Here is an 11,795-nt window from a genome sequence, read left to right on the forward strand (position 1 = left end):
GAAGAAGAAGAAAATTGTTGGCAAAACCAAATTATTTGCAACAATCAAGTTCCTACCCAGCTCAGAATTCAGTTAGTTACTGCTAAGAACACATTCTAGTGTAACCCCATTAGTAGTAGCTTGGCAGCTTGTGAGGAACCTATTTGTTTGAGAGCTCGCAAATTCGACTCAGCTCGCCTCAAAAAACTCCTCTGGCCACACACACAGACTCCTGTAAGATCATACCAAAAAAACCGATACAATTTGTGCTCACAAACTTGCCCGGAACACTATACAATTCCAAAAAAAAAAAAAAAAGGAAAAGAAAACACATTCTAAACTCTGTACAAAATGTGGATGTATAGTGACCGTGCCTCTGCTCAGCACTGTGTTGTCTTTACTCTTCGTGCTGTTTAGTTAGTTCAATCCATCTTTAGTTTTGTGGTTATTATTAAGTAACCGAGTCAGCTTTCGCGCAACTTGATTAATTACTCGTTACCAACACTGATCCGTCTCCCAATTCCGAGGAGTATAGTAACCTGAAAACCTCGACATCACCGTTGTTGGAGAAGCCGAGATACCGGAATAAGCACCAACAGTACGGTACTGCCGGAAAAGAGTCCGGTCGTAATCGGCCCGCTTTCCGGGATCGGACAGGGTAGAGTAGGCAGCGTGAACCTTCATGAACTCGTCGGCCGCCGACGGGCCTTCCCGGTCGACGGCGGAGGCCACGTCGGGGTGGCAAGTCCTGGCGAGATTCCGGTAAGCCGTCTTGATCTCCTGGCAGGAGGCCCCCATCGAAATTCCGAGAACCTCATACAGCGATGAGCACGGAGAGGCGCAAGAAGCCGCAGCGGCGGCGCGTGGTGGTCGGAAGCCGATGGAGGGCGGCGAGTGAGGGGAGCGGTCGACGGAGATTCTAACATGAGGTGATGAGGATCGGGGAAATGGAGAGGAGAGAGAAGGGGAGAGCATGGTGATTGATGTGTGAGGGAGGCGATGTAGAGACACTGTTTATATACAACGGAACGGGGCTGAACCGCGGGGGTTTGAACAATTAATAAACAAGTCAATGATCTCTCATGCGACGCAAAGTGGAAGTCTCACGGTCCTATTTCATAATCGAACCCGTTTATGTTGTAGGGCTCGATATGTTTAACGTCCAAGTCGAACATCAAATTTTTTGGAGATTGATAAAGTTTGGTTTAATCACATTTATCTGAAGATAAATAAATGGTCTGAGTGTTAGACTGATTATTCCTCTTCTGATAAAATGATTCGTCTGAATAGATAATGATATCCAATGACCTTAAGTTTTTCCATAGAAATTAAATATATCGAGACCTCTATCTAAAGTAAACTCTAAATGAAAGGACTAATTTTTTTTTTTTTTCCGTCAATCAATAGTATAGATCATTTCATTATACATGAAGTACATAGTATAAACCCGATATACTACATTAATTTTGAGAGCTCACGAAACAATTAAGCTCAACAACTCAACGAATACAAGAAATAAGCCTATTATAGGATAGAAAGAAAAAAAGAAAAATCTCATATGAGGATAGAACACCCACACGCATGTGAAAAAATTAAAATTTATAACCTCCCAATGAGATGCAAGAGTCATGTTCAACTGAACTAGCCCCAATTGGTCAAGAGACTAGGAGTTAGATCGATTGCTTTGTAGTATTACACATCATCAATTACGTAGTTTTGTCGTTCATCGATCAAACAATCTTGACAGATGAGTAACCCAACCAAAAGATATTACCCTCTTGCCATCCTTCAAAGCAATCAAGTCTTGCCCATCCGTTGTGGTTTGGGTGCTTGACTTCTGGTGCAGGTCCCTTGGGCCCTCTGTCGTGGTGCCACTCCTTAGTGGCGAGGCTCTTGGGCTTGCGTCAGCTGGGCTGGTTCCCACATCGGGAGTTTGGGTATTGTGTGTGTGTATGTGTGTGTTTGTTTAAAGGGTCCATTATACCTTTTCCTAGTCAGTAATTGCCTAGGTGAGTTAGTACGTAAAATTACCTTTTTGCCCTCCTTTAAAACCCAACCAAAAGATAGGCATCCTACGTGCGGTGCATAAATTCTATTCCCGTTCGGAATGCTTATCTGCTTGGTTTGGATGGATGTGGTACTGGTCTGGTGGGGTCCGGAGCTGACTCAGCCAAGGAATTAATTACTCCTATCCAGAGTGATGAATTGGAGTACTACTCTCTATCCACCTTGTTCGGGGATTCTTTTTAAATGCATATATATATTATGATAGTGTCGGCCAATAAGTTAAAACTTGACTCCATATGTGGATTAATTTCGGAAATTAATTTCATTTTTCACTATCGAAAAATTGTGCTAAAATTAGAAAAGGGAAAAAAAAAAAAAAAAAACTTCGAACGTTGTTTAACACAAAAATTGATGGTACGCAGATGAGAGTTATGCGACAACCAAGAATCTGAAAAACTTGCATTTTCAGTCTTAAAAGAAACAATTTTGGCAAGTCCTACACTTGTCCCTAACAAATTGCAAAAAAAAAAAAAAAATTTAAGAAAACAATCTGGTCTACAAGTGTTACCACTTGTTTCCTTTCATCTTTATCTAATTCACAATCAATCACCTTCCCAAGACATAACAAGAGGTCAAAGATGATTATGCAAACCCCTTCATTCATAGATTGACCAATAAAAATGCTGGTATGTTTTTTTTAATAACTTAGGTATCCAGGTCAACTTTTTTTGTTTACTCGGCATGTCGTCTGAACCAACTTATGCGTTCCTCGACTAAACTTGAAGAATGATATCACCACCCACCTGTGGAGATCCCAATTAAATTTTTTAATAAAAAAATGCATATTTTATAAAGCATAATTTTGCGCGCTAGATACTTATTTACGAACGGAATGAGTAATTGATATGCTTTTTAATTGGGCATAAATTACTTTCATGGTGTAGGATGGGTTTCACATCGTTTTCAGACACTAGTTTCAACCATTGCAATTTGCAAGAAAATCAGGGCTCAGTGAGAAAGTGATTGTGGTAGGCCACCATTTGTTCGACACAATTAGAGAAATTCATTTTTATTTTTACTATGATATGAAATAGACACATTCATTCATCCAGTCTTTTTGCATAATAATAACAACAACGTAATCACATACTAATTTAAATCCTTAAAACGGTTCTCTTGGACACATCAATATCATCACTGAGGAAATTCCACTGCCACAAACTCCAGATCTTTCCATGTTGTCATTTTCAGCAAGAGAATTGATAAATGAGCCGAATACTGAATTGTTCAAACATTTTAGTTTTGATAACTTAGCAAGTATTTCAATAATTTTGTATAAGCTTTGACTTGTTTATAAAACGAGACAATCTTAAACGAGTTTATCAAATTGGTCACCAATCAATCTCGAGTGACTTGAAATTTGAAACATTATCTTTATTGATATCTTTTCAAATCTCATAAGCTGAATGAGTCAAATAGCAACTTGTTCACGCTTAATTTATAAGCTTAACAACCTTTAAAAAAAGCGTTCAAGGCTAAGAACATTGAGCTCAATTTGTGTCGTGAATATGTTTGTTCTTGTGCTTCAGACGCGGACTACAAATTTTCAATATGTTGGACACCGACGCTTGTGGATATCCTTGTTTCGTATCCAATTTCTCAACCCAAAATCGCAAATCCAAAAGCTCAAAATTGAAGTCCATTTTAAGCTGCACCATGCCCTAACTTATTCATTAAAGAGTGGATTTTTCCTTTTTCAAGTAAAAAGGCACATGCATATATAGAGTATAAGCATTTATCAAGGACGGGACCAGGAGAGGATTAGTAAAGGTGCACATAAGCTGTTCTAGATACTCCTGACCGTTGAACCAAAAAAGAAAAGTATTTATCAAGCATTATTGTGTCACAACTCAGGTCAACATTGAAATTGGATTAGGAGGCTAGCAATAATATAGTGAGTTCACACCAATTGTACAAAAAAACGTAACCGTGAAGATTACAAAGAAATTCACCCAACTTTCTCCCTGTTCCTATGCTGGAGCGCGCACAGAATGCTGGTTCTGTGCCTGCCTTGTCATCAAAATCTTGATTTAACTGCAATCATGAGGTTAAAATGAAAATTATGCGGGAAAGTATGGAGCCCATTATCCGTGAATTTGAGGAAATGGCAACCGTTAACGAACTGAAGTACCACAAATTCATATCTTACAATAAGACACACAAACATCCCACGAGCCTGTGGAAGTATGGAACAAAATGCAGTGTTCATTGTAACATGTACAACGAAACTGGCAATAGATAGAACCAAATTAAAGCGAACAAAAATATGGTTAAATATTCTTAAGCAGCAGGACTCAAGTACTTGAAAAGCTGACGTTAAACAGGTGTTAAGGGTAAGTACGTTGCTTAATTGCTTTCCAAAATATAAATTAACAAAGATCATGTTCTTAATTTAGGACTGTAGTAAGACATGTTGCTGGCTAATACCCAACTTCCTCAACCAATGCAGTGCAACACTGCTATAGAGATAACGGAAGGAAAGATTAGTTGAATAGGATACTAAGAGGCTAAGCTACATACCTTACAAGAACTGCATTCAGCAACAAATAGGGGAGGTTTGGGGTCCAAAAAGGCAGCAAATGGGGTGGCTGACATCTCATGAGAAAAACCTTAACCTGAATGAGAAAACCAACTTCTCATCAGCAATTGCCGTCATCTTTGGCCCCTGGGCTTGGAAGCAGCCCACTTAAAATATCCGCAATTTGATTCAGGATTTGATGCTGGGCCCTGTAAAAGAATCAGGAAAGAAGTTTCTGTAACAGTAAGGATTTAAATGGGAAAGTATCTACAATATGGTGGCTCTTTAGTTGATGGTTTGATTTCTAGCTGCCCCCACTCAAACAAGTTCTTGGCCGCCACTGCAAGAGTGTTGACAAATCAAAACTAATCTGGCTAAGCTGCTAAAGTGGCATCATGACTCACGAGTAGATCAACTAAGTGTACAAGCTAACGGGATCGAACAGAAAAACTAATGTACTGAAGAGGCTTCAGCAAAACCTCTTTCCAGTAATCTCCAAAAAAAATTCTTTCCAGTTAACTTAATGTCACATGTAGTGACTTGCATTCTGTATCAGCACCATGCTTAACTTCCAGCACCCAAGGATGATACTCCCTCTGCACCTTCATGTCGGTCCAATTTGGGGAAATGAACTATATAAGGAGACAAAATTATTGCACTTTTTAGGTTAAAATTTTCCAAAAATAGCTTTTGGTTGCGCATCATGAGTTTGAAATTTAAAACGAAAGGTAAGCAGTAATAAAGTAAAATTTTATCCATTTACTTTTCAAAGTGGACTAATAAAATAGGGCATCCCAAAATGGAACAATGTACCATCAATAGCGTACAAAGGGAGTAGCTTTTTTTCCTTTTCACGAAGGTGATTTTATTTGAATCCAAAATAATTCTCTCTAGACCCAAATTTTACCCATATCCGTCGACTGAATTTATATTAGTAAATTTACCGAGTCCAAAGAATAGGTTGTTCAAACGACTGGAACGACATTGTGGGAATAAAGTACCTCAGCACGAGCACAGACATAGAATCTGCGGCCAAAATTAGGGCCTTCTTTCTTCACAACCCGAGAAACACAATGTTCATGATGGCCCTTGCAAAAAGGCATGCTGTTCTGCATCAGTTGCCGAATCCTTTGCCACTCTGATAACGCAACATTACTCTTGTCCGCCTCAGAAGAACAACAGGCATTTAGATCACCTTGATCCTGAGTGGATATACAATCATTTAACTGGGACTGCTCAGGACGACAGCTCTCCTGCTCATCCATGGTAGGTTCAACTGGTGTATTGTCAGATTTTGCCACATCTCCCAGCTCATTGTTGATCGCAGTGCTAGTGTGGTCATGCCCAAAAGCAGATGTCAAACTTTTCTTAAAAAATGACTTCAGTGAGAGTTGTTGTGACGATTGACCGTGTCTTGCTTTTTTCCTGATTTCTTTACCAGGGGTTGAGTTAGCACGGACAGTTTCAAATGCAGACATTTTAGCATGGGCAGTCTCACTAAAGGAACCTCCAGAAGCATCACAACTTCTTTCAGAGGGCGAGCCTGATGTATTGAAGTCATAAGATGATCTTTCCAAATTCTCAATGCAAGTCCCAACTGTCATATTTTCCTCTGAAAATGAACTTGACACTTCGTCGGTCTTAACTTGCTTCTCTACTTGTCTTTTCATCATCATTGACACTGCAAAATGCCATTATAAAATGACAAAACTGTAGGATAGTAGAATCACAAGGGCAACTATTTGAAACGTTTTTACCTTCTAGAACTAGAAATATTAAACTAAGAATGATAAAATATGGAAGGGACCATAGTTCGTTTTGGTTTGGTTAAATTATTTCAGACAAGAAGCAACATAATCGATGTGAAACATATTTGACAAAACACTTCTACATTATTTAAGTGTAACATTAATGTAGTTGTTAGTCCATTTTCAGGGTAGTCGCATACTCATATCGGACACTAGCACTGCAGGTAGATGATTCCAACATTAACAAATTTGGAAGCAAATATCTCCATTGAAGGGAAAAGATCGGGTTACTTCTATACTCAGTGAATTGTCTACAGAAATATCATTAACTCTGTTGACTATTAAAAACCACAAGTCAAGCAAAAAAAGGAACATAAAAGTTTTAACTGAACGTTGCTGCCATCAATTTACCAAGTTCATGTCAGCGCAGGATTTAATGGAAGACGTCTCGTTATGTAGGTCCGCATACTGCCTATATAAGTGGAAACTACACCTGGCAAAATAGATAATATAGTAAAGGATAGTTAGCTTCTCATACCAATAGTCTGCTGGACGCCACGAACCTCGGGAACAAATCTAGCAGATAAAGAGGGAGTACTATGCTGCGCAATATCTGGGATTTCCATCAAACTTGTATAAACAGGGACATGATCAGAACCTTCCAATTTGATGCTTCTCCCGGCCTTCCACCTGTGGACAAAGCGTCAAGTGAAATTACTTCCTCTGCTTTCATAAGGACAAAAAGAAACACAGGGTTTAGAAACAAGTGAGATGCAAATCTGTTACTCATTGATAGACAGAACTGGCAAAAAAATGAGGAAAATTTTGCTTGTAAGTTGCAAGACTTCACACTAGTTTGTTATTTGCAATTTCATGCTCAGCAAAACAAAGTACCACCACGCAAAACCGATATATACCAACTCCCTAAATCACATAATTCAACCGACTCAATGACACCTAAATACCTAATTGAACTACGATGAAACGCGTTTCTCTAACTATTCCAAAACAGAAGAAGTAGAGCAGGTTTTGCAGAAACAGCCTCTCCGCTTGTGGGGGTGAGGCTGCATACATGAAACCCTTCCCCAGACCCTGCAGCAGCGGGAGCCTCATGCACTCGGTAGCCCCTTTTTTTAAGTCAGCAGGTTTAATAGACTGCGCAGTGGTTTGAACTTGAATTCTCTCCTATTGTAGGTATAATATCCATGAACTCTACCAACACCAAACAAAAATTGACAACCATCAGACCATGATGAGGAAGCACAATGTTTTGAGTATGAGAGCGCTGAAAACAACTCTTATATATTTGGTCTAAAAGCAGAATAAAAAGCATAAGAGTTACGTCCTTAATACAGGGAAAAGTAAATGCACCTAAAATCCAACCAGATTTAAGCTTCAGATGTGTAGCTATTTATATCCCAAAAGACGGTGCATCTAAAAACACAACCTAAGTAGAACCCTAATTGCTTTCATATAAAGAGATATGAGAGCTCAACGCCTCGGACATCAAAAAATGCATATCTTAATGCCTCAAACCATTTCCATCTGTAAATCACACTGTAGCACAAAGTGGGCAACATTAGACAGCTATAATAAATAGTTCAACAAAATCGTGAACTGCTTCTTCTAGGCAGATGTGTTCCCAAAAGGAGAGGGGTAACACTGACATGATGCGCTTTCATTATGCAATAGTTTACAAAATAACAAGGGAAATGATGGTGTTATAGCTATAACACATCTGAAATCATTTTGGGTACACTGTGAGGAAAGCAAATATTTATCTCTCTACAACTGTATGGGAGAAGTGAAAATGCATCTCTTGTATGGCAACTGAACTGCTTCTTTTTCCATCTAAACATGAGGGTCCGGCTGCGTGTGTTGGAATTGCCCATACCCTTAGTGATGACGTGTCAAGGCATGCTTACCTTGCGGGAAACATGAGATATGAACTAACAAAAATAGAGAACGAAAATTTACACACAACGCAACTTAGGGGGCTCATATTAAGGAGAAAATGCAAATAATTACGCGCACACACACAGACAGAGGGAAACAGAGAGGAACAAAGATTCATTTGATCAACAAATTCTTATCAACTGTAGAACTGCCGCCATTTCAAATTACTTAATTCACCTACAGAGCTCAGACTTCTACCTAGGTGAATTCCCAGGCCTCCATCGTTTGAATTGGCTCATTATGTCACACTCTTTCACATGGCAAGTCACAAAATTATGGCCTTTCTGTCCACTATCTTCATGTAAACATACTCCACCACTGAGAATATGGTCTATCCTAGACCCATAATTGAATTCTTCAGCCCCCGTGTTCTGCGGCCAGTGAGTGAATGCTTCCGTCCTGTAGAACCAAGGATTACCCCCACAGATACACGACTAATAAATAAGTTGACTAGTTGAGAAATAACATTACGAGGAAGGCAAGTATTTGGTGATGTAAAGCAAGTCTGAAATTGCTAAACAATAATGTAACTTACAACTATTCTACAAAGTGCAAGCATAATTTATAGTTGAACTCAATTGGAAAGCAGCACAATCACAGAACTCGTGTTCTTTGATGGATTAACAAACACAACAGATCAAGATTGGCACAAAACCTCTCAGGATGCTTTGCTCTGAAAACATCAAAGAAATCGCCACCATTTTCAACAAGTAAGGATCTAAACCACCTCCTGAACCTGCAAGGCAGTGCACTGTAATACATCAAAACTTCTGAATTGTATCTGGAAGGGTAGAAAGAGGATGAAACACCACTCCACTCTGTAAGTATATGTGCCCTTCACAATTAAGTATATGTGATTGATGAAGGAACACACACTTTTGACAAATTTGCAAGCAACTCACTGGTTCTTATCAAAGTCTGGCCCCGGATTACAGCTATCCATAGCAGCAGGAGCAATATTAAGATCACCAACTATGAATATTCTTCGTCCTTGATGCAAAAGAAAACTCCATCTTTTCTACAACAACGTTACCCAATATCAAACCAACAGTATGAATATCAAACAGTTGGTGATAATTCTATTTACATGCTGCAAAAATAAACAAGTAAGAAAGTAATTAGAATATTTGGGCTGCAAGCAGCCCTTGATATCCATCGTCAGACATTTATTATTGTTAAAGCATCCAACTCAAAAACCAATTTGCTATGAGTGAAGAGGGCGCCCAAGCTCATACACTAGTTTTGGAGATTATAATTAACCAATGTGGGACAAGCTCTAACACTCCACCGAGCGTGCGACTCCTTACCCGCACATAGACAGGTAAACAAATGATCCATAACATAGGAACCACAATGAAACAAGGTGTGCTCAAGGCATTAAACAAAAGAGTCTTGTCCAAAAGCCTTCAAAAGCCTATCTCTAATACAATATTAAAGCATCCGACTCAAAACCAATTGGCTATGAGTGGAGAGGCTAGGTTCTAATTAACCAATATGGAACAAGCCCCAACAATTGTCATTACAACTTTCATTCAGAATCAAGATTCATTAAGTACTCTATTTAACCAGATTATAATCTCAGGACTTGAGATGACCAACCACAACACAGGTTTTAGTCAACTGTAGGTTGGACATCAGCGGGTGGTGACTCATGAGCATTGAGAATAAGATCCACCCGACAGGTATCGGCCTATCCACCCAACCCCCACTATGACCCTCAGCCTACCCCACCCCACCAAACATCGTTTGCTTAGCAGCTGGACAATGAAACATGTACATAAGAAACAAAAAGTTCCTTGGTGCTTCAGACATGGATATATACCCCAGATCATAGTTAGAATTATTCCTTCCCAACAGACTATTTGATCAGATAAGGAAGACAAGGATACCTGTAACATCATAAAAAAGGTGTGCTTAAACTGAATCCTCTCCCTATCATCAGAGACTGCTCGTGGTCCATAGATGTTAAAAAGCACTGTCAAATTCCCTACATTAGTCTCAATGCAAAACTGTATTCACAATTCCAACAAAAAAGGATATTGAACCAACATGACAATGCGATGAAACTACCAATGAGAAAGCATATGAAATGCAAGATCCAAGAGGTAATGTATTATGGTCAATACTACTAGTGGAAAATTAACACAGGGTAGAAATGAGATTCTCAAGGAAGACAACACACTTGTTCGTTTATCCACAGCATGTCCAACTCACCAAAATGGCCATGGTCTGTTATGACACATCGCCCCTCACTATCAATCTTAAGAAGCTCTTCCTTTGAGAATTCCTCAAGGCCCCCTGCTTTTGCCGGTCCTTCATCTTCTCTCCTTCTCAACCCTTTTGAACTTTCAAGAACCCCAGTAAAGCCCTCCTCGGCTGCAAGGGGTAAAGCCACTTCATTGCTTGAAAATGCTGACTTTACGCGACAAAATGTTGCAACGCCTGCGTTGAAGTTACAAAATTCTAATATCTCTTCACACAAAACAGGCAATATCTGGTCCGTAAGAGAAGCCCAAGCAGTTTCACTGATGACCACTTGGTCTGTATGAGGTGATAGCCAAGAGGCTCTGTTCGCTAGGTTCAGTGCGACATCAAAGATGCATGTCCTGGTCATTTGGCTAGATTACTGGAGAAAACAGAAGGTAGGAATCATAAATATTAGTTTTAAAAATAAAAAATAAAAAGATTTATCCCCAACTTTGATGAGGCTTCCGAGCTTCTTCTTTGTTATTGAGTGAATAGTGTTTTTTACGAAATGATCTGGCGTTTCATAGGTTCCCCGACATACAAAAGTTCCACGGGCGAGATATCCAGCATATGATGGTCCGTTATTTGGCATGAACCAATGCAATGACAAGATAAATAAACATTACTCAATGCCCGAAAAAGGTGGATTGATGCATAGAAGCTGCTCACGAGTCATGGCACACCATGGCAAGATGGGTAACGACTCCATCATGTCTTTTAACCACTGATGACTACTATTTAGTAAGTGCTCCCGGGGCATGCCCCAACCGCTTCCGCCCCCCCCCCCCCCCCCCCCCCCCCCCCCCACACACACACACACACACACACATTAATTACTTCCCTATAAAATCAGCCCTGTCAATTGTACATCATTTCTAACTGAATGCTAATTGTTGCTCACTCATTTCATGGAATGCCCAACCCTAATCGCCCAACCCTCGAGCTATTACAACGAAAATGAAATGACATTGGTACAATTAGTAAGGGAATGGTACAGAATCAAGGACCTTACCGGAGTAGCTGATGCGTCCTTTATCGGTGGTGCGGGTGCAGGAAAAGAAGCACTCATAGCCGTCGGCCACAAGCAAATCCGCCGTTAGGTCCTGTCTAGATATCTTGGTCTCCTGTAAACAGATGATATCGGCATCGAGAGAGTCGAGTAATTTGAGGAGAGAACCGAACTGCGAGACCCGAGGCCTGAGGCCGTTGACGTTGTACGTCACTATCTTCATTTTCTACATTTCACAACCACCATATGCTGCATATGGAGAACGACTACG

At 39.9% G+C, this 11,795-nt stretch overlaps 2 protein-coding genes across 10 annotated transcripts; both read right to left on the reverse strand.

Annotated features, from left to right (window-relative positions):
- Positions 1-206: 206 nt before the first annotated feature.
- On the reverse strand, positions 207-1,014 carry LOC131303680 (chaperone protein dnaJ 11, chloroplastic-like). Its single transcript, XM_058330664.1, has one exon. The coding sequence runs from the start codon at positions 952-954 to the stop codon at positions 475-477; it is 480 nt and encodes a 159-aa protein (XP_058186647.1). The 5' UTR covers positions 955-1,014; the 3' UTR covers positions 207-474.
- Positions 1,015-3,896: 2,882 nt separating this feature from the next.
- On the reverse strand, positions 3,897-11,747 carry LOC131304322 (DNA-(apurinic or apyrimidinic site) endonuclease 2). Of its 9 annotated transcripts, none has more exons than XR_009192361.1 (10): positions 11,528-11,747; positions 10,483-10,710; positions 10,158-10,243; positions 9,171-9,286; positions 8,924-9,004; positions 8,467-8,667; positions 6,851-7,002; positions 5,566-6,245; positions 4,567-4,773; positions 3,897-4,080 (listed from the first exon to the last, which is right to left on the reverse strand). XR_009192361.1 is itself a non-coding variant. In XM_058331531.1 (10 exons), the coding sequence occupies exons 1-10, from the start codon at positions 11,745-11,747 to the stop codon at positions 4,077-4,079; spliced, it is 1,863 nt and encodes a 620-aa protein (XP_058187514.1). In that variant the 3' UTR covers positions 3,897-4,076. The 9 variants fall into 9 exon arrangements, 7 of the variants coding, with proteins under 7 accessions (XP_058187514.1, XP_058187512.1, XP_058187513.1 ...); XR_009192360.1 differs by having other exon boundaries at positions 8,924-9,019; positions 10,158-10,255; XM_058331531.1 differs by having other exon boundaries at positions 4,567-4,661.
- Positions 11,748-11,795: the final 48 nt, after the last annotated feature.

The sequence above is a fragment of the Rhododendron vialii genome, chromosome 10a (assembly GCF_030253575.1).
Source record: "Rhododendron vialii isolate Sample 1 chromosome 10a, ASM3025357v1".
Taxonomy (NCBI): domain Eukaryota; kingdom Viridiplantae; phylum Streptophyta; class Magnoliopsida; order Ericales; family Ericaceae; genus Rhododendron; species Rhododendron vialii.

Bases quoted from the DNA above. Each gene is read 5' to 3' on its own strand.
- LOC131304322 (XM_058331528.1), bottom strand. From the start codon at position 11,747: ATGAAGATAGTGACGTACAACGTCAACGGCCTCAGGCCTCGGGTCTCG. The intron at 9,020-9,170 runs GTGAGTTGCTTG...GATGTATTACAG, and splicing joins CCAGACTTTGATAAGAACCA to TGCACTGCCTTGCAGGTTCA. The intron at 7,003-8,466 runs GTAGAAGTCTGA...CTTTGTCCACAG, and splicing joins AGGCCTGGGAATTCACCTAG to GTGGAAGGCCGGGAGAAGCA.
- LOC131303680 (XM_058330664.1), bottom strand. From the start codon at position 954: ATGCTCTCCCCTTCTCTCTCCTCTCCATTTCCCCGATCCTCATCACCT.